The 22,722-nt window shown below is 45.1% G+C and overlaps 1 protein-coding gene across 2 annotated transcripts in view; it reads right to left on the bottom strand.

The window, feature by feature from the left end:
- Positions 1-22,722, bottom strand: part of LOC306953785 (voltage-dependent N-type calcium channel subunit alpha-1B-like) — a gene marked incomplete at both ends in the record, with an annotated part of 257,528 nt that overhangs the window by 63,070 nt on the left and 171,736 nt on the right. Inside the window, 5 exons of one of the 2 annotated variants that reach the window (XM_079544766.1) lie at positions 637-757; positions 2,047-2,261; positions 3,525-4,346; positions 12,895-12,957; positions 19,387-19,493. In XM_079544766.1, the coding sequence (XP_079400892.1) occupies positions 637-757; positions 2,047-2,261; positions 3,525-4,346; positions 12,895-12,957; positions 19,387-19,493 (1,328 nt within the window). The remainder of the gene's footprint in view (positions 1-636; positions 758-2,046; positions 2,262-3,524; positions 4,347-12,894; positions 12,958-19,386; positions 19,494-22,722) is intronic. The other variant, XM_079544765.1, reaches the window with a different exon arrangement.

The following is a 22,722-nucleotide window of genomic DNA, read 5'->3' as shown; positions in this document are numbered from 1 at the left end:
TACAACCCCCGCTGCACTTGTCTAGTCCTGCAGCCCTTCAAAGCGACACATTCTCTATTTACAGCCTTTGCGTACAAAGCTCCCCGTGAGGCAGAGATGCCTGAAGCAGAAGAAATGCTGTAATCCCAGCAGATCCCACAAGCTGTACTCTCAGACTTAGAAAATGGAAATAAATAAATAAACAATCACGTATTTCCAATTCAAAGTTTTTGGTGATGTGGGAGTAATGGAATAATAGAAAAAAATACAAATTCCAGCAGACGATCCTTCAAGGATCTGCTGCCATCACAACCACCTCCTGCCTGCACCTCCTGGAAATGTCTTCTCCCAGTGCTGCCCATCGCTCTCATCACTGGCAGCCACATTTCCTGCAGTGATCTTCAGCTGAACAAATAACTGCCCACAGTTAAGAAGGGTCTGCCTAAACCATCATCGTTTCCCTTCACTGGCAATTGATTCTCCTAATAATGCTGAGCTGAACAGCAGTATCTGGTTTGCAGCCGCCACGAGCTTTTATTTGATTTTCCAGTGCTTTTGATAGGCAGAGATGAAGATTGAGCTAATGATGTTTGTCTGAACACCCATCCTTGAAGTACATATAACCCACAAGCACCATTTAAGAGCCAAGGGACTTACGGGTTCGTAGGACTTAGGATGAACATGGAACTGTAAGGCAAGATTGGTTTAGGCCCATTTTTTGTCAAGTCATCAACGTCCTTCTTCTCTTCTGCTTTACTTTCAAACTCAACGTTGTTCACTGAAACATGAATTAAAGGAAACAGAAATCAGAGTTAAAAATGCATCTCCCCTCTGCACAGAGCAGGCTGCCTGCAACAGCTGGATATGCAAACAATGCAGCTGGGATAGAAAACAGCTTTGAATATGTTGATTAAATGTGATGAACAATCATTTGATTATTATCACCGCTATTTACTACAGTACTGCAATTATATTTCTTAACCGCTGTACTGGTGAGCAATACAGCAGAAATGGGCAGGAAATGAAGATGCCCAGAGCAGACAAAGAAACCTTGCATTTATTATTTGTACAAGAGCTGCCAAAGTGGGGATGGAGAGCCCATCCCAAATATCGTAAGCCACTATGGAGAGATCAGCTGGGGATCTTTGGAAAGAAAAAAAGGCAACGAGTCCCACCAACCTCATGATTCCGAACCTTTTCCCACAGATGAGTAGCAGGATTGGCTTTGCAGAACGTAAAAGAACAAATTCGTAGATGAGCTTCAATACTATTTGTGCTAAGGGCTGGAAAGGACTTCTTGGATCAGCAGGTTTCACGTCTGCATCGTGCACCGCCGTTTTGGCATCGCTCCCCATGTATAAAAGTGTCATGTTCCACCTCACATCAGGCTTTTAACTTACACAACTCCATTTCAGAAGATCATTCTGAATCTCAGTCCCAAAAGGTTGGAAATACGTTCTATAATTTCCATTATAAGTTTACTTGCAGTGGGTTTGTAAGATTATTTACTTAAAATAATGTTCAATATATGAACTGGAAGACATTTCAGACCGCGAATGCTTTTCTCAGACAGAGAGATTCACTTCTCTATTAATTCACAGGAGCTGGTATCCAAAACCCTCACTCACTTATCATGCCTTAGAAGAAGGGTTTTTTATTCCCTTTTATTTTGCAACAAAATGACATTTTGCTGTGTGTGAGTGACACGTTCCATCAATCCCTTGCTGTATCTCAAGCTAGATACACAGGAAATGGCCAGGGAGGAAAGAGTCTGATAAACTTTGATTGATGGGAACTCAGTATTGCAATAAGGTAAAATCACCAGTTGGGAAAAAAAAGATGAAAAGACGACAGGTTAAGTCCTGTGTGGCTGACAATGGCAAAGCACATAGAGCCTCAGCACTTGGGACTTCTCCATGCCATGCCTGCACAGCTTGGGATGAGCCACAAGCTGCTCAGCTTGTGTCTGGATACGGGGTCTGTCTGCAAAACAGCGTAAACCCACCCCTATAGACCTATGGCTCTGGAAAAGAATAATAACAAGTGGCAGGGGGACAAAGCACTCACTGGGAATGACGGTGGTTTCTCCTGGCGGGGCAGTGATGGTGACAGGGATGTTCACAGTGGTGGTTTTGTCCAGAGGCGGCTGAATCATGCGTGTCACGTTCTTCTGGTTGTCAGCATCTTCCGGCTGCTCCGGCACTTTCTGCAGATAGGTGCTGGGAAGGGTGTGCACCGGGATGCTCACACTCCCACTGGCCTCAATCTCACACTGATTCTCCCTAAGGCAGAAGAGCGGATGTTATTAAATACGCTCTGACAAAGATTCATAGAACATATGCTGCAGCTCCTGCTAGATTTTCCTAGACTGTTCTCTACATAGAAGTCCTTTGCAGAAAATTCACAGGCTGCAGGAAAACCTCCTGGAAGCACAAGGTGTGACCTTTTCCTCTGAGACCTGAAGCGACATCCAAATACAGCATTAAGAGAAACCATGCCAGTGAAAGCAACTTTATTCTAATTAACGAGATTCATAACCGTGTTCCCTGAGTAAGGACACATGGCACTTGCATGCAGCAGTGACATTAGCTCTCCAGCATCAGCTGCTTTCTGAATCAATTCTGACATTCTGCTGCTTAATGTTCTCCCGAGGCCTTATTTAAATGTGGTGATTCTCTTTTCCAGTCCTAAACCACTCTGTAACGTTGTCATAAATGGCTTCTGCAGCTTTTCCTCCGCAGCAGTGACTATATTTCAGTGAGCACATGATCAAATGAAACACTATGCAAAGTGTTTTGAAACCCATCTGAAAGGAAGATAATATAGACAGGAAAATGATTATCTCAGTGCCACTCACAGCTCTCCATGGTGACATGAACTCTATTCTAAGGAATCCCAGTGCAATTTCTTTTCCATCAAATTAATAAAGCTGAAAAGGCAATCTGTCCTTCTTTATTAACTACTCTAAATGCCTCACCAATACTATTTTTCTCACTTGACTTACATAAAAATTAAACAGAATGGGATACATCATTGTTCTTAATGGAAGAACCCATTTTGCTAGCAGCTAAGTGCTGCAGCAACTGGTGATGCAGCCCATAGGCTCAACAATGAAGAAGAGAAAACCTGGAGGACTGAATGTCCCATAAAGGTGTGTTACTCAAACATCAGTTTCCTTCAAAGGCTGTGAAATTCTCTGCTCTGTGTCACGTCCTGGTATATCTGTTGGTACTGACACCAAGGATAATTCGTTCCTGAAACGTGAAGTACTCTATGGGCAAGCATGGATGAAAACCACCTTTGTGAGCCTCTGTCTATGACGGACTGATGGTTGGACTTGATCTTATTGATCTTTCCCAACCTTAATGACTCAATGATCACAGCTGATTTACGGAAAATGGCACTGCAGATTATAGTGATAACTGGTGCAAGTGCAGCAGGAACAGCAGGAATGCCACATGGAGGGGAAATAAGCTGATTTGAGGCAGGCATTTGGGTCTCATGGCCCTGAGCTGGCACAGGAGCACTTCCAGTCGCACACTTACTTGGGCTGATGATTCTGGTGCTCCTTCTCAGCAGTCTCCCCTTCCTTCTCCCTGTTCTCCTTCTCCACCGAATCGTACGTCGACAACGCCCTGCTCCTGAACCGGTGCCGTCTGTGAGGCTCCTCTCCATTCTCACCCTTGGAGCCAGGTTCTCCTTCCCGGTTCCCAGACCTCAACCCTCCACGGTGCCGGGTTCTCCGCTCGCTCCTGGCCCCGTTGATGGTCCCATTGCCCTCCTTGCCTTGCCGTTCTGCAGAGTGCCGGTGCGTGCGGTGCCTCCGGTGCTCCTTTTCAGCGCCTTCTTCCACCGACCCCCGGCGATGGTGCCTCTTCCCTCCTTCCTGGCCCCTGATGCGCTCACCTTTCCCTTCCTTGCTGCCCCCTTCCACTTCCTTGCTGCGACTTCTGTGCTGCCTGTGCCTCTCCTCCTTATTGTTGATGCCAGATTCCCCATTCTCATCTTTGGTCACATCACCTTTCTCTTGCTCTCCCAATTTCTCCTTATCCCGATGCCGGTGATGCTTCCGAGGAGCTTCTGCTCCATCAGTAGAGCTGACCTTGATCTGCTCCACCTCCTGCATATCCACAGGGCTCAGCTTGCTGATGTTGTTCCTCCCTTCACCCCTTGGCTCCACCACCAGTGGCCGATCCAAGTGGGTCTTCATGTCTGGACGGATGTGTAGGGTCGTGGCGTAGCGCACCCGCTCCTCGGGGTCCAGTTCATTGTACAGAGCCTCACAGCTGGCTCGGAAATTGTGCATCCGAATCTGGCTGGTTCGCTGCTCCCAAACCGACTTGGATTTGGAGGAGTTCTGCTGCTTGCTAACAAGAGGAGGAAGGAGACAAGTTAGCATTCAGCTTCTTGTATTAATTCCCTACAAAGCAAGCACCAAAAAAAAAAAAAAAAAAGAAGAAAAAAGAAAAAAGGAATTTCAGCTGATATGGGGGATCAGACAGTTAAGCCAAAGAAATTATAGGAATGGAGAGAGAACATGAGCAGGGAAAGCCAGCGGGATCATCAGCGTTAGTTTGTCCCCACACGCTTCAGGCACTTTGAAACAGGCCCCGAGGAAAGGAGTTCTCTTGGTTTCTAAAAGGTGATGATCCCCCTTGAAAGCCTCAGGCATAATCTGAAGGATTATAAATCCTGCCCACCAAAATCGTACAGCACAACTGCAGTTGTGAAGCAGCTCACAGGGCTTCTCCCAAAATCCCTGCACCTTTCTGACCCCAGGGACTGGGAGAGCCACACGTAGATGCAGACATGACGAGAACACTTTTATTCCCTGGAGCACTTGCTCCTTTCTGTCCTGTTCTCTGCTACAACCGGAATACCGCCGCTGACACTGCCTTACTTCTTTGATTTTCCAGCACAGCACCTGGTTTCTGTCCACCCCATGTGAATGTCACATTCTCAGCCAATGCAGGAAGAGAAGATTTGCCTTTCATCCTAAACACTGCAAATCACATTCTGCTTCCCCATAAAATCAAAGTAAATCCACTAGCTTCCATGGAGGAATTCCAGATCTAGCTTGAAGTTGGCACCTTTTTTCTTCTGAACGAAACAACTTTTAACACAGAGAGGAAAAAACATTTCCCTTCCACCACGCTGCTCTCCACCATGCTGATGTTTCCATTTGCTACGCATCAGCCTGGGTTCAGTGGCCGGAGGGGCTGCACAGTGCTCACGAACCCCAACCACTTAACACACACCCCACAAGGCTGCAGAAATAGGGCAGCAGACATCCTTATATACACTCCGGGCTCCCCTGACAATAGCAGAAAGCAGATTTTGTGCGTGTCTGTGCTGATTCAGAGTGTCAGGATCTGTCGCCACGCTCAGCCTCCGGGGAGGCAGCGTTCAGATGGGCTCACAGAGCACAGCGGGAGCTGTCAGAACGGCTTTGCGTCTCAAATGCTCCGCTGGGTTTGGGGTTTGGTTCTTCACTGTGGGTGCTGCTGCCTGGCTCTGCTAAAAGAGGCAAAAAAACGCGACTTAAGTGTTCGCTGCAGATGGGAGGAGGGCATGCAGGCAGATGCGAAGCAATCTTAATCCAGAAATCAGGGTGAGCACAGCTTATCACCAAAACTACAAATCTAAGCCTCGCTGTTCCCAGAGGGCACATCCAGGGCAAGTTTCCCACCAGCTGAGTACCCGACTGACACCACAACAGTAGAACGAGTGGCAAAAACCACGGCCCTAAGTGTCAATGCAGGGCACACAGCTCAGATCCCAACTGAATCCCACGTATCACGCAGAGGGCTCATGGGGCACAGCACCCCAGGCTGCCCTACTGACCCCTGGTGCATGAGGTGGACAGCTGGCAGCAACCCAGTAATTCGTTAGGGTTCAGTGCTGGGAAAGGTTCAGCTACTATCACCCATCTACTTGGTTTCAGAGGGAATTAGTAAAGCCTCCTCTGACCCCTTCCCTGCTGCTCCATAGAGTATTTCCTATGGGAAGACATGTGCTCCACATTTACAGCCTTGCACCATCAGAGATGGAGCTGCTTGGCACAGTTGTCCCTGCACATCTTCTGGGATGGATGGGTGAACAGATGGATGCCTTGCTCTGCAGTGCTGCAGATACAGCATTGCCGAACTATGAGCAATGAAAGTAAACCTCCTCACTCCAGGACAGCACACAGGGAAACAAGGCAGCTTGGCTGTATGCACATGCATGTCTGAGCTCTGCAGCACTGTTCTGAGGGCACATTTCTCACTTCATAATGAAAGTCCTCAGGGTGAGGACCAGCTTCTGCTTAGTTCTTTGAACATCCAGAGAAAGCTGCCAACACCAAAGGGATAAATAGGAAAAACACGTTAGAGTTGGTAAAGTGCCTTTATGCTGGCTGAGGTCCTCCATCTCTCTCTAAATGGAGCACGGCACAGCCTCCTGCTCCACAGGTGGGCACCATGCTGGGGTGGGATGCAGAATTACATATTCACAGAGGATTTTAGAACCCTCCCATGAAGGTTGGGGTCATTTACCTCCAAGTGGAGGAATGGGCTGCTGTGACAAAGAATCTCGCTTCAGGAGGGGCCTTTTCATTGTTTCACTTACTCCAAGAACAGAAATCAGCCTCACAACTACCTCTGTGGTACTAAGGGTCCAGTTGTGCTTGACTTGGTGAGCTGGGTGCACACGCCAATAAGAACCTGTAACCCTGCAAGGCACACATTAACTAAGCCTATTTTGCTGAAATTTCTTCTTTACAACAGACACCAGCGTCACAGACTCAAATTTCACAGCACCTAGCAGTGAGATACACCTTTAGCATTGACCCAGTAGTGGCAGTGATTGCCAACTGACAGCACCATGCAGCCACCCGCTGGCATTGGTCGCTAAGTCCCAGACCGGGAGGCTCAGAATGGCTGCATCCTTTCTCTTTTCCACATGAAAACTCACCAGAAAAAAAAAAAAAAAGAAAAAGAAAAAAAAAAATCAGAACATTTATAAAGTGCAGTGAAATAGAAATCAGGAAAACGCGCAGCCTGCCTGCAAGCTCATTACTGCATTCAACCCAGTCGAGAACATCTGGAGCAAGTGACAGCACGCATAAAGCTGCTGCAGGAAATGGGAGCGAAGGAACCAAGCAGGTTGGTCCCTCTGGGGACAGCATTTAGGGTTTTTCAGAGCGAAAGCAGCAGCAACTGGAGGGAACGTGCTGCCTGCTTGTCCAATTCCATTTATCGGGCTTTTGCTTCCTCTATGTTCCCACAGCAACTGAGCACGGCCATGTGCGACCGCTTCTCCTCTCCTGTTGCTCTGCTGCACTTCCTCTCCAAGGAGAGCTTTTGAACTTTCTGTGGCACGGCAGGAATGTCACCTTACAACACAGCAGTCCCCTACAGCCGCCTGTGCACACACATCTGCACAGAGATGGAAAAACCAAGCGGGGGCAAAAAGAAGATTGCACTGAGCACCTCCGATGCACTGACGCGACACAAAGGTCAATGCTAATGCACTTTCTCTACAATTACTCCTCATTCTTATTTTCTGTCTACAGAATGTGCTGTGCTCCTTAATGGGGGACCAGCAACACACTCAGTGTTCGAGTCCTCTGGGCTCAAAACACCATAGGTTATTATTTCTGCTAACATGCTTCTCTGCAAAGTCCCATCAGTGTCCCTTGGATTAAGCAGCCAGCAGACAAGCAAATCCTATAGCTAGAAAGAAAACCATCACATTTTTGTATAATAAATATAACTGATATTAATGAACTGTTGACTAATATGGGTTCAAATAAAAAAGCTGCCAGCCACTGTACAGACCACTCAGGAAAGGAAAGCATACTTTTAGCCACCTTCTAATCTTAGCCATTCCGTAATGACCAAAGATTTTGTTGTCGTAACCTTTTAAAATAGTGCTGCAGTTAATGGCACTTTGCATCCCAGCACTGCTGGTTTAATCAGCCACCGAAATGCAATCCTCACAATTTTGCTGTAGTAAATAATGAATGAAATCTGACTGCAAACATAATAATTTGATGTTAAAAATACCCAGGTATTAGATTGTGGGTAGGAAAGAGTATGTTCTCATTACAAGTGAGAGGGAATTTCTTGTTAAAATAGAGTATCAATAGAAAATGGGATATAAAAAAACCTTTCAAGAACAGCAATAACAAAAATAAATCTGATTTTCTGTGCATCCATTTGGAGCAGCATTCTCCATGTTTGAATTTTCCACTCAGAAAATACAAAAGCAGCACATCGGTCCAGGGTGGGCACGCACAAAGCTTTATCTCTGCTTTGATAAAACAATTTTCTTCCAGATGAGCTCACTGCTGGCTCTTCACTGTGCTCTGCCCATGACCCGGGAGCTGCAGCCTGGATGCTTTAGCACTTTTTCTTCTTTATGAGCCACAATCCCTGCCTGGGCTCTCCTGGGAGACGCACTGTGCTCTCACTGAGCGCGCGTGATGGTGCACATCACAGAAACACCATTATCAAGGACAGCAATGGGAAATGCTGCCCACTCCCTTCCAATATTCCTCTTGAATTTGATTTTGGCTTTATATATTAGATTTATATATGTATACACACACACATATATATATAATTTTCTCAGAAGGAAAATATGTTTTTTTCACAATTTTCCTCCTAATGTCCTTTGGCCTGAAACTCTAAATTCTGCATGTGTCCTGAGCAAAAGTTTGGAAAGCTCTCATGCTTCATTGCTGCTCCCAGGAGGTATCCATGGGCATAATTTCCTACAAGAAGCAGAAGGCAGTATATGCTGCTGCTCGGTATACAAAGACTGCCATCATCACCAGCTTTCATACAGCTCTGCAGGGATGCAAGGTCCATCCATGCCAAAGTGTTCTGGAATTCACACAGCAGAAGTTTTGTTGCTTTTACTAAGGAAGACAGAATGATTTCACTCCACCATAGCTCACCAACCTGCATGCTGCTTCCTATCTCTCTAATAGGAAGAGCTTTTAAATATCTGTATATGTATCAAAGTACATCGCATAATAATTCCAGTATCAAAATAAGACTTAGCTTTCTACAAACTCTGATTTGATGACAAGCTAACCCACTGTGAGGTGATTTTACTACAAGCACAACTATGTTTAATCTATAGACAGACATTAAGTTCTCCAAAAATCCAGTCTTGGAACGTTTGTTTACTTTTTAATCATGATTACTATTTTATTTCACCTTGGCCTCTGGCACGTGCACATTTCCTTCTCTAGAGGACATTCTGACAGCTGTACCATAATCACAGAACCACGGAAAGATCATTAAGATCACACAGTCCAACCACTGCTCTATGACTGCTCTGACCATGCCACCCAAAGCAGCATCTCGCCTTTATTCAATACCTCAGGGATGGTGATTCCCCTCCTCCCTGGCAGCCTGTTCCGATGCATCACCACTCTTTCTGAGAAGAAATTTTACCTAGAATCCAACCCGAACCTCCCTTGAGACCAATGCCTCTTGTCCTATCACTGTTACCTGGCCAAAGAGGCAGACAGACTGCTACAGCCAAAGTCCCACTGTGAGCTCCAGCCTTCTGATAAAAACCAAGACAAAGCACATCAGGGAATGAAGTCACAGTCCCTGCTTTGTGTAATAACGGTGGAAAGAAAGCAGGTGACCCAGACATTGAATATACAGAAGCAATTGATATGGATGAAGAACGATTTGGGTTCTTGGACAACAAGTGACAAATTTATCTGGTGGAAGACAGTCAACCTTTTTCATTTCCCTCTGCACACCTCTCTGCTGCTGGAAGCTGCTATGGTTGGTGTGGGAAGGAGCTACTCAAAGAAAATCAAATTAAGGTCTTTAAAAAAAATGAAATCATTGGCAGGTGCAGACACTCAGCACTTCTGGAAAGAAGTAAAATCCCCAGTGCTCGTTGTATTTAGCACTCTAGAAAATGCCTGAAGAACATACTATTTCTCATGACCAAGCAATGACTAACATCTCTGAATCCTATTAGGAGCAAATAACAAACAATAGCAATACAGAGGAAACCTCAAATTCACCTTTTGGGATTCCATCACCCACTGTTATGATGATGATTCATATGAAAACCCAGCGTCCCATAACTCTTAAATACATTCAGTTGGAAAAGCATAACATAATCACTCCCTCAGCTGTGCATTATCGCCTATGTACATAGATAGCTGCTAACTTCAGTATGGATTTTATATATGTGCTGATTTAGTTAAAGAAACAGAGCATGTCTGTACAAATGAGTGAGTAAAAACTCTTCAGTGAGTAAAAAATGGTCTTCATACCACTTGCAGCTCTTAAATCGTGAATGTTAAAGCATGAAGGCTTGGAATTAGGATCAGAAAGTGACTCACTTTGGGTTTTCTTGGTTGCCTGGGTTTTTTTGTTTGTTTGTTAAGGAACTAGCTCACGTAGCTTGGCTGTCACTTCCTACCCATTTACAATTTTCCTTCGAAGAACAGTTAAAGAAAGAATATAGAAAAAAATGCCCGCCTGTATTTCAAGAGTTTTGAATAAGTTTTGTTCTTTTGGAAGAATGGATTTCCAGATCTTGGTTCTTAGTGATGTTGAAGGCAGAAGGAATCCTCTGCCTCTGTAGCAACCTAGAGAAACAGAACTGGGATTTTTTGTACCCTTTAAAAGCTTTTCTAAACGACGAGACCACTGATCTACTTTCATCTTGCACAGAATTTCAACCACTTCCCTGATCAGTAGGGTTACAGTAAGAGAACAGATTGACGTTAGAGCATCTGGAACCAATACTAATCTCCACCCGGGGACATGGGGTGCTGGTGCCTGGCAAGAGTTTATCTATTTGAATTTAAAATAAAAGAAATACAGTCCTAACAATGACATTTATACTGAATACATGAGACCTCTGGATGCTTTCACACTTTACGGAGGCTCTACTGATGCTCAATAGCAGCTGGTACTTCTACGCATCACACACAGTTATGGAGTCCAGATATTGAGCCAAAACAAGAATTTCTGCAGGGAAAACGCAAGGGAAATGCTGGGGACAAAAATGCACCAAAAAAAAAAACACATTCAATTAATCTGTCAAAATGGCCCCATTTGGCATAGGAAATTACAGATTACTGCCCAGACAATGCACAGTGTTGTTACAGGTAACACAAATTGTATTTGCCTAAAAATCAGGCTCTCTCCACATGATTGAAAAGAGGTAAAGTGGCTTTACGTGTAGAGAAACATGATTTTAAGCTGTAGTCATTTGCCAGCCTGGCTGAGACAAAAAAGTGCAGGCAAAAGAAAGCTGTCTTTGGGCAGCATATAACTGAAAATCCACCCTAGCAGAGGCCCACCTACACATTTTGGCAGTAAAAATTCAAACATTGTAGAATGGATGCAAGTCATAAGATCCAAGGATGCCTCCTCCTAATTTGCACTGTCTCTGTTGCTACTGGGCAGACAGCAACAGATCTCAATGGCCACTGAGTGTGGGCAGATCCTCCTTCCAAGGGGATTCCAGTGCCTGCAGTTTGTTTGAACAATTTAAGTGACAGCTCTGGAAGTCTGCAAAAGGAACAAAACTCCATTCTTTCAGATTTCATTCCTAATTTGCAACCATGGCCTTGGATTGGTTTGGTTCAACTTCAGCTGGAGTGCACCCAAGCAACGAGAAGGAAGACAATCGGGCAGCACCTCTTCTGCATCACTACCTGAACCAAGCTCTCCATTTCCCCTCTTGCCTTCCTTCCTACCAAGTGCAAGGCAGGGTAAGAGACCCAAAAGGCAGCAGACTTTCCCCCCATAATGCTGTGCTTGCCTGGAATCCCAGCAGCCAGGCAATGCATTGCAAGAAATGAGCCTGAGATCCACCAGTGGACAAGGACCCCCAGAATGCCCAAGGAGACTGGGAACAAAACAGATGTTGAGAAGCTGGTGGAAAACCTTTGCTTCACTGCATCTTTGCCGTGCTGAACCCTGCTATGGTGCACGTAAGGACAAACCCACAAGTGAATTGCACTTACTTGTCTCTCCAAAAGCATTAAAGAAGAAAGATAACGTCAAATGGTAACAGTGCAACTCAAAGCAAAGGCACTAAGATGGGTCGGTGACAAGCTGGTGACAAGTTTTGTCGTATTAGTCAGCAGGGAACGATGGTATACTCTACAAACCTGCACTGGTGTCAAAGCACCCGTGATTCACAGCAAAGCCAGCAAGATTTGGTTGTTAGGAAGTGCGTGGAGTGAATGGAAGGTCTACCACTGTGTTTGCTCTGACACGGATGCATAGGAGTTCAATGAGTGCCTCGTTTTTGCAATATCTCAGGAAGGTCAGAGAGCACAGGTAGAAACCATGCTCTCAGGAGTATGAATTTCTAAAGGAGTTTGGCCTCACTTGGGCCCCAATTCCTGAAGTTTCCTTCAGGCTCTCCTCCAGCTTTCTTTCATTTGAAGAGAGCACTCATGGTGGACACTTGTTCTCCTATTGAACCCTAAGTGCAAACACTGGTGGAACATCAAAGCCATCAGCCCAGTACAGAATAAACAGAGAACAAAGTACGAGTGAGAATAAGATGAACCATCAAATGAGGGCAAGGGAAGAGAACAGGGAAGATAATTAAGGAAGCAACAGAGGGAAATAATTAGGGGGATGGGAGGACAAAGGAATGGAGGAGGAGAACTCACAGTCAATATACAAAACACTACAGAGTTGCTCACGATCAAATCACAAGCATTATATGGCAATGTCGCACACTTTCCAGTCCTTCCACCATATGTTGGTCTGGAGGCTTTCCACAACGATGGGAATGATTTTTGGAAAAAACAAGGTGGGGAATGAAGGCATCAGGAGAGTGGGGGGGAGGAGGAAGAGGGAGGTTTATAAATGTAGGTATCATAAATCCATTAACTGAATATTGTAACAGAGAGCAACTCACGGTGAATTTACGCTGGAGACTGACGAGCTGCGAGATACAGTACCTCGAGTTTGCTTTACAAAACTGCACATGCAAAAACAAAACAAACAAAGAAAACAAAAAGTGAGAAATAAAAAAAAAAGAAAACAAAACAACAACAAAAAAAAAAACGAAGAAGAGAAGAGAAACCATAAGAGACATCGGGAAAAGACTCATACAGGCTGTGTCCTATCGAATGCAGACTGCGGCGTGCATCTTGGTAGGAGACCAGGCAAGCTTCAGAAAGTGTGGAAGCCAGAGACACACCACCTTCTTGTTCACAAGGAAACAACCAAAATGGAACCAAAAGGGAAACAAAAATTAAAAGGTGAACCAAAAGACACACAATGGTATTAGGAATTTATGCCTCCATATGTTATACTCACACACTCAAAGTCCTCTGCAGAAGTCATCTTTAGGACCTCAGAGGCCTTTGCAGAAACAGGTGGTGATTGCTGTTACAGCTGTGCTGCAATCATTAGTTCAAGTGGGAGCAGGGTGCAAAGCTGCTCATTCCCACTCTGGCACCCTGGTATGAGAGGTGGAAATGCCTGGGAGCAGAGAGGAGCCCCAGCTAGGAGGAGCCTGGGCTGTGCTTGGAGAACCCAAATCCAAATCCAAACCCAAATCCATCCGAGCTGCAGCAGCTGGCGCTAGGCTTCACCATTTCCATCTTGCATAAGATGCTCTCTGCAGGGGCACCTACCTCTCTCCTCAGCCAGATGCAGGCGTGTGTCTCAGCTCAGGCCGTCTGAATATGGCTTGCCATGTCTAAAACCCATAGGTCTGCTGCATCTGAGGCACAGGACTTTTGTTTCAATTCACACCTAGTTTTGTAGATTCTCCTCCATTCAGTGTGTACTTGTGTAGATGCCGTTACAAGGAGGTACCCAAGGCTATGGATGGGGCTCTGGGCAGCCTGGTCTGGTGGGGGGCAGCCAGCCCACAGCAGGGGTTGGAATAAGAGGATCTTAGAGATCTCTCCCAACTTGAGCCATTTTATGATTCTGTGTGGTTTCTGAACGCAGAAGCAGCTGAATTACATTGAGTTAATTCTTTCTTTGGTAGGGGACCTACTCAAAACCAGGTTTCTAAATATCTTGACAGTTCTTGGCTTGAGGTGCTAATTTTTCACACTTACAAACAATAACTTTTATAAATTCACATCCTCTGAAGGACTCTCTCAGATGAAGGAAAGATAAAATCCCTTCACCTCCTGAATTTTTCTTTTCGGTTGCGGCATTTTTTCCTTCAATCTTCAAACAACCAATGTTATGAAAGCCAGCAGGTCCAATTAAAAATCTAATGTTCTTTGGATACCACAGGAGTAGAATTTTAAATACACATTTCCTTAAAATTACCAGAATGCCTTGAACAGAAGCGTTGGCCCAGGTGGAGTGTATAACTCAACCACCCAGAGGCCAAGAAAACTGCAGCGTAAAGGCGTTACGAAAGGCGTTTGTGAACATTTCACTTGGAGCAAACAATCTGGTAAAGTGTTCTGCCCAAACTTCAGAGTTTTCTACATTCCACGTTTCCACAGCCCCTGCCTGCACAAATGCCTTAAGCATAGGAAAGGAAATACTGAGCAGAACAGGTGGGAAAGCTGTGAGAGAGGAGAACATAATGGGTTGCTTTCATTTACTGGGAGTCAGCACCGACGCTGTGCAACACCTGTGGAACTGTTGCTTGGAATTGCTGAAAGCAGCTCTCAGTGTCACACGGCAGAAGGCTCACTTTTATCTTTGCATGTATCCCTGCCTCGTTTGGTGCAGTGCAGGGTGGAGGCCATGCTGTGATCCTGCCAAATATCCTTGTAGCCTGGCCAGACAGCGTTATGCAAGTCCTGCAGCATTCCAGGTTTACTCCTGGACTTTTTGAAACCGTGACCGACTAAATTTCCACTAGAATTGCAGAGTGGAAAGCGAAAATAAAGACAGCCTCCTTTTCCAAGTCGAAATGATGAAGTACTTGAGCTTCACTTACCATTGAGAGGGACACAGAGCACGAGAGTGTCTTTCTGTGTAGCCGTTAGGGTCATCGTTACATCAACAGCAAGGGCAAAAAGGAAAGCTACCAGGAGGAATCACAATACCTCACACATCCACACACATCAGGAGAAAAGAAAGGGAAGGAGTCACACGCCAGCAAGAGAGAAAGAACACCTCTGCTAGTCTACACACTGCAAACACAGGAACTGTGGTGAGTGTTCAGGCATACATCTTGCTGGGTTCTGTTGGGTACCAGCAGCCCAACAGGGATTTTGAAACAAACTACGGTATTTCCAAGACAAAAGGAAAACATGGAGCCTCTGAGATGGAAAAATATCCTAAAGAAATAAAGCAGCTCCCCCCTCCCTTTGTCCCCAGACCTGTACAAAAGGGACAGACACCTCTGAGAAGTCACTGTGAAGTGCCACCTCTGTTTGCTCTCACGGTTTGTTAATGAGCAATCAGCTCACTCGTGTTACCAGGCAGTATTTACCTGTAGGCATGCACTTAACACATCAGCTGCTTGGGTCAAACATGTGAGGAACCAGTAGAAACCAGGCAGGACCAGGACAGGTCTTTGGGGTTCTGTTGATGTTGTTGGTGTCAAGTTTTGGAAAATTCTAGTGGTCAAACCTACAGACAGTGTTCAGCTCTGGTGCCATAACAGTCACTACCACCTCCTACAAAGTGTCATCCATCATGTCTGAGAAATTCTTCTTCCGTAGAGAACTCACACCCCATAGCTAATGCTTGGATCATTTCCTTTGGTCTGGCTACCACGATGACACAACATTGCATAGAATTAAGAAATACTAAGTGAAAAAAAAGAGGCGTAAGTTTCTCTTAGCGTGACTCAGACGTGACTACATAATAGGTTCCTTCAAATTTAGCATTTGCTTTCTGTTGTGAATGCTATCTTAAGACTCTTCCCAAGGCAGGCCAATGGAAAATGCATAGAAATAAATGTGGAGGCAGTTTTAGCCAGCAATACAGGGTCCCTGGAGCAGCTGTGGGCGAAACTTGAGCTGGGCTTTGGGCTCGTGAATTCTCCCACTGGCCTGCTGGCCCATGCCCATGTCCTATGTGCTCGGTGCAGCCCCTTTTGTACGGGACATTGGTGCAGCTCTGGCCGGAATAGAACAGGCAGGGCATTCAGGCTTTGGGTTGGCAAAGAAACAAGTTCATTTACAGAATGTAAAACCACCTGCAGTGGAGTCTTTGTGCTGCCTGTGGAAATCAGCCTGGCAGCGCTCCTTCAATTGACACCTTGAGGTGCTCTGCACATTCACTGCCCCGTTTTCCCTCCTCCTCCATTCTCACCACCAAGGAAGCTGCACCAATGGCTTGCTCAAAGACCCATCGATCCATAGAGCTGCTCAGTTCCAGAGGCTGAGTGGTTTCAACGTTGTACAGAACAGAGGGTCTTAAAGACAATGCTGAGCAAACTGGACAAACCCAGAAACTCACCTCCAGAAACAACAAAGCAAGGAAAATGCTAAACAGAAAACAAAAGTCACAAAAATAAGAATGAAACAATGGGCTCAAATTAAAGCACAATTGCTCATGTTAAACAAATACTCCATTCTAAAGCAAACTGCAACAATGACAGAAACAATGCACCATCCTAGTTTTTAAATCTTGAAAAAACACAAAACAGAAAGGCCCAAGCGGGATAGAGTTCACCAGGTGAAGAAAGAAATTGTGGTCAGAAGAACCCATTCGTGTAAGTCCTTTGGTGGAGCAGAAGACAGAGACATCCTGGGAGAGCACTGAGTTATGAGGTACAAACTAAGTGCAGGTTGAATATTGTAACAAAGCACCTTGAGCCAGTTTGCAAGACAGATGATATCTGGATGCTGCTGTAATAATGACTGTTTTATCAAAACAGACCCCTTTATACAGCAGTGCTGCACCGCATATCAAGCAATAAAACAATTTGTGGATCACGTGGGGCTGTGAAGGTCACAGAGCAGGTTGACAAAGTAAATTAGCAAACTAGTTCGTAAGTCCAGGAAATCGTATTTTGCAAATGATGCAGTAAACATTTCCCAGAGCTGAGCTGCTGAGAGGCTTAAATAGCAGAGAGCAGAACAACCTCTGCAGATGAACTGCAGGGACATGAGCACGCAAACCACAACTGTGCTCTGTATTTGCATAGCAAAAATGCTAGAGGTGGAGAAGCAGGTACACTACAGAGTATGCAATGGCCTTGAAGGAGGCTTAGAGGAAGGTGTGCTCTCACAGTCCTTGATGTGGGACTGACAAAGGAAAGCAGCAAAACAGCAAGCACAGCACTTCACTGGTGAAACAGCAGGATGAGCAAGGGGACTTTCACCAGCCTGAGCCCCAGGACGGCTTTAGCACCTCTGCAGGAGGTGGACAAGCACACCGGGATGTGCATATCATCGAAGAAATGCAAGTCATGGTGTCCTCTGTGTTTCAACACCTGACAGACCTGGTTTTGTTGGTGAAGGCAGAGAAAACGATGATGTTCTCAGAGTACTGACTCATGACACAGATGCTCATTGCTGTAGAAAATCATTTTCCTACATTTTGAAAATAAAACTGAAGTAGAAAAAACAAAAGCAGTAGTTCTAAGGGTAAACTAGTAATGCAGATCCAGAACTGGGTTTGCAGCTGGACCTTGGTGTCTCAGTCCCAGCTTTTCCCTGACTTGCTCACCAGCCACTGCCTTTCTCCTAAACCAAAGCACAGCATCACACCACACACCATGAAGAAAAAAATCTACCGAAACCAGGACAGGTTACCCAATTCCTACAGGGCTTTGTTTTTGGCACTGATGTTCCCATATGCCAAGAATCCTGTTTCCAAGCATGCCCAGCACCTTTCCATTCTCCGTGGTGTTGAGCCATTCATGGTTCCTCACACCAAATCTATGGTGGGATTCCATCAGCATGTCCAGGCTTGAATAACAACAGAGTTTGATTTAACAAGTCTTGCCATCAACACAGCATCTGCTCTGCCTTCAGGACCATAAGAAGTACCAGGGTATGTCTAGCTGTCAACCATGAGTCCCTTGTCACCAGCCCTACTGGGCAGGATAACAGTAGCTAAGGCATCAGTGCTGCAAACCCTAAAGCTGTAGCTGCTATGTGTCTCTGGTGTTCTCACTACGGATTAATTTCTACATTAAATATTGCTTTGGCATGCAGTCATTAAACACTTTTTGGATCATCAGCCAGCAACCCATCTGTACTTCTATTTCTCTCTCACAGTACTCCTAGCTTCTCCCTTGCCTCCTGTGGGTTACTATCTATTTGGTCATCAACCTATTGACTTTCTGAGTGTTTTTTTTTGGTTTTTTTTTTTTTTCCAAACTAAAGCTCAGCATGCTTTGCAAGTGCCCTCGTAAGCACCTCAGTGGCACCACAGGGAGATAAATAGAAGCCACAGGACATTTGGTAGTGGATGGCCTTCAATACAGCACACATGTTGCTGCCGTGGTTTGTAGATGTGAAAGGAACAGACTGCACATCCACGTGTTCACTTGTAAGCCTGCTTTTACACATGGCAGGATCTAGGCAGATACAATTTCAAGCAAAAAGAACCAGAATCCATGATTTTGTACTCACTTTCAGTTTTGGTCACAAAACTGCCCCTATGCTGTAGAAAACCAGGTGAAAACCTGGTGAAAAAGTCAAGGAAAAAGGTTATTTTAAGTGACTAACAATGTGGTGAGAAATCTTAGCTCCATTAAAGTGCTTTTTCTGGGTTCTAAAAAGTCTTCACACGCACTGTACTGTTGATTAAAAATAGAAGAAAGTTAGCATCATTATCTTGTGCTACAAAATAATAGCTCCAGGAAATTCATCAGAACAAAAGCAAATGTCCTTGTGTGACTTTTTGTCTAGACTGGACAGGAAATCATTGCAAGAAGAGGATTATATTTAAAACCAACAAACAGAGATGGCATAAATAGATGATTAAAGCAGAAATTGCAAAATAAAATGGGAAGGAGAAGACAGTCAAATGAACAACATTCTTTTCTTTCACGTGTAACAAACTGGCTCCATTTGGCTCATTGACTATGATGAAGTGGATTAAGCTCCCCTTTAAAAAAGGGTCCCCTGGGACAGCTTTATGCTTATCATACAGTAGTTTTAATGCCATTACGTACACATACCTCCCAGAATTACAAACCCAAAGTGAAATAGATGCTAACACTTCACCTGGTGAAACCTATCTTAGGGCAGCTTAAGAAAAAAAAAAAAAAAAGCTTCTGAATTACAGTTATAACGAGGCAAAAGATGAGACGTCACAAGGAAAAACAGTAACAAACTGAAAGAAGTACTGCAGCCCACGGTTAAGTGATCAGTTCAGTCAACCTAAAGCCCTATCAGTAACAGAGATGGTGTAAAGCATTCACAGAGTGCTACAGGATGCTCCAGTCGAACAGACGTGTGACAGCACTGAGAAGCAGAAACCACGAGACAGAAGTCTCAAATAATAAAACAGCGCTTACGCGGCTATGGAAATGTTGGCTGCAGACATGGGGCTGACTTCTGCTACCTCCTTGGCCTTCTGCAGGGCGAGCTTCTGATTGGTGGCTTCCTCCATCTCCTCCTCATCCTGGTGCAGAAAATCAGACAGATCAGAGCCTGCATGGTGCAACGACAACACCTAGAGTTCCCCAAGGCATGGGTGCGATGTGACCGGCACTGCTTTGCCATGAGAAAAGTGGAAATTCATTAAAAAAAAAAGGCAGAATCTCAAAACCTCTTGCAAGGTAGGGTTTCTCTCTCAGCAAAGAGATGGGAAACACGAGGTTTGGTCAAGTGCTCAGTGCATCTTTATTGAGAATACATCTCCCTTGTGAAGCTCTTACCTCTTTTGGGTCTCTTCTTATCACTCAGTGCTTTGGCACAACAGGGAGAGAGACCGGAGCAGAACTGTGACACCTCTGGGGTAAAGGCAGCCTCCTTCATCATGCACTTACATGTGCAAAAACATTCAGAAGCCTATATCCTAACAAAATGGGACACTCCCAAAGCCAACATGAACTATCTGAAGCAACAGGCCCAGCAGACAACAAAGGGTTTGACTGGCCCTGCTCACACCAGTTTTATCCCAAATACTACCACTGATTTCAGGTGTATCACTGAGGATAGAGTGGGTGAAAACAGAAAGGAGAAGACAGAGTAGACTGAAGCAGATTAAAGGGAGAGTCAAGCACAGCTCAGAAAGCTGGTCATGTTTGTGAGTTGACACGTTCCTCAGATCAGCTATGAGGGTTATTTTTTGGACTGCGAATTCCCACAGAGTACAACTGTGATTTATTTCCTCCCACCTGCTGTGATTACAACAGAACACTGCTTAAAATCAAACTGCAGGATCTTTAGGACTGGAATGAGAACAAAAAGCAAAACAAGCAGCATCCCATTCAACTCCAGTAGTCACATGGCTTGAACTTCCTTTGAACTTTCCAGCTAGTTAACTTAGACAGGAAATGATGCCCCATCCCTGGAGGTGTTCAAGGCCAGGTTGACTGGGCCCTGGGCAGCCTGGACTGGTATTAAATGTGGAGGTTGGTGGCCCTGCATGTGGCAGGGGGTTGGAGCTTCGTGATTCTTGAGGTCCCTTCCAACCCATTCTGTGATTCTGTGATAAGAAAATGAGGCCAAAGTACAGACACTATGGCAACATCCACACCACCATCAAGGAAGAACCACGCGTCAAGATGACAGCAGTCAGCAGCTCCTTTGTCAAGGACCCCAGACCTGCATCTGCCCTTCTGAGGTAAACTGTGAAATAGTTATGCTTAAAGCAATGAAAAACAGCAGTAAGACATCCAGCTTTGAAATAGGAAGGCATGTAGGTTTATCATGGAATCGTGTGAGTTGGAAGGGGTGCTTAAAGGTCCTTTAGTCCCTGCAGTGCTCAGGGATCCATCCTGAATGCCTTTTCTCCTTTAGGAGGAAAAAGAAATGATAGGTAATTAATTAAAAAATCTGGTTCCATTACAATTTCAAACCTTTCAGGCTGCCTCCTTTCCAAGCATTAACAGATCTACAAGAACTCTTACTGTGATGAACAAAGAATGAGACAGGCCACCAACAGAAGCCTTGCTGAAGCCTTACACCAAGTCAGCAGTCCATATTTCTCAATGGCTGACTTCCAGTATATGTACTGATGGCTTAGAAGCAGCCTGTAGATCAGTGCTATCTGCAGAATATGAATATTTTGAGAAATAAATTCCCCAAAGAGGAGTCTTCCAAGGTTTTTCTTTCAGCAGGTATATTGAAGCTCTTGGGGAGCTCTTTATTTTTCTCCACCTAAAGCACCAGGTGCAGATTTCACTGTCTTTATAAAATTTCTAGCTTCTATTCTATGCTCCCCAGTGCATCCATAGCACAGCGAAATACTCACTGTTGTAAGGGCAGCCATCCCTAACTCAGAGCAAGCACATTCTTTATCAGATGACTGCTTAATAACACTTCTGTAGCTCCTTCTACACAGAGATCTGTGATCACTTTACGAATGTTAATTAATTCCCTGCCTGCTATGTGTGCTGCAGTGTCTCATGGGGGCATGGGATCATCCTGCTCTGTTTGAAGCACACAGGGCTGACGGTGCATGACTGAGGTGAGCTCTGAACTGTGACATTAGAGCCACCTCTGGGAGCCCCATCATCACCTCATGATAAAGGCACTGCCTATAGGGACCAAAGAAGCAGGAGCTGAGTTCGACATCTTCATCAAAACCACAGTTTACCACGTGGTAAAGCCTGGCTTCAGTGCTAATAATAATTATGTGCATAGTTAACACCCAATTAAAGACCTCTCCATTGGGTTGGATGAGAAGCCTCCGTGGCTGTTACTCTCTTGTCTTCAACCTATAATATCTGGGGAATTCTGAACTAATTTTATGTAAAATTCACACATCCCTCCTACTGTATGTTTTTATTCAGCCTTCTCCAAGATTGTATGGAGCAGAGATCAGACAACGTACCTGAAGCTTTCAGGTGTTTTTTAGGAAGGCAGAGGGCTTCCCAGCTCACCCACCCATGGCAGCTTCCCACGCCAAGATGAAGAATGGCAGAGAATCCTAGAATGGCTTGGGTTGGAAGAGACCTCAAAGATCATCTGGCTCCAACCCTCAAGCTGCAGGCAGGGCTGCTGTGTCATGCTGTGACACCAAAGAGCAAATCGGAAGCAAATTTGGGGGACAATTTCAGAGTCTACACTGAATTAGCAAATGAGAAGAAAAACCTGTCAACACATAGGGAAAAAAAAAGAAAAAGCAGAGAGCAGCTTAGAGGGATTGGAGCCTGGCCTTGAACACCTCCAGGATGGACGGGGCATCACAGCCTCTCTGGGCAGCTGTTCCAGCACCTCACCACTCTCTCTGTCAAGAACTTCCCCCTGACATCCAACCTCAGTCTTTCCTTCCTCAACTTCAAACCATTTCCCCTTGTCCTGCTGTTATCAACCCTTCCAAAGAGTTGATTCCCCTCCTGTTTGTAGGCTCCCTTTAGGTACTGGAAGGCTGCAATGAGGTCGCCCTGCAGCCTTCTCTTCTCCAGGCTGAGTTCTGTAACAACCATTGGATGATCAAATTAAATACAGCTGCAGCTCTGCTGCCCCTTGGTACAGGTCACAGGGCCCATCTAGGGCAACAGTAAAGGAAATCCAAATTCACATCCAGAACTGAGAACGCTGGTTAAAATGCTTCAGTCCTGATGTCTGGGAAGCTTTCTGTCTTCCCAAAATAGAGGCAGGTACAAACTGCTTATGGTTCTCCCACAGTATATGCAGCACTGATCTTGATTAGTTTTACAGCATAAATGTCAAGAACATCT

This window comes from Tetrao urogallus (genome assembly GCF_951394365.1).
Source record: "Tetrao urogallus genome assembly, chromosome: 19".
Taxonomy (NCBI): Eukaryota; Metazoa; Chordata; class Aves; order Galliformes; family Phasianidae; genus Tetrao; species Tetrao urogallus.
Note: the sequence above shows the minus strand (reverse complement) of the source record. Positions and strands in the feature narration are given on the sequence as shown.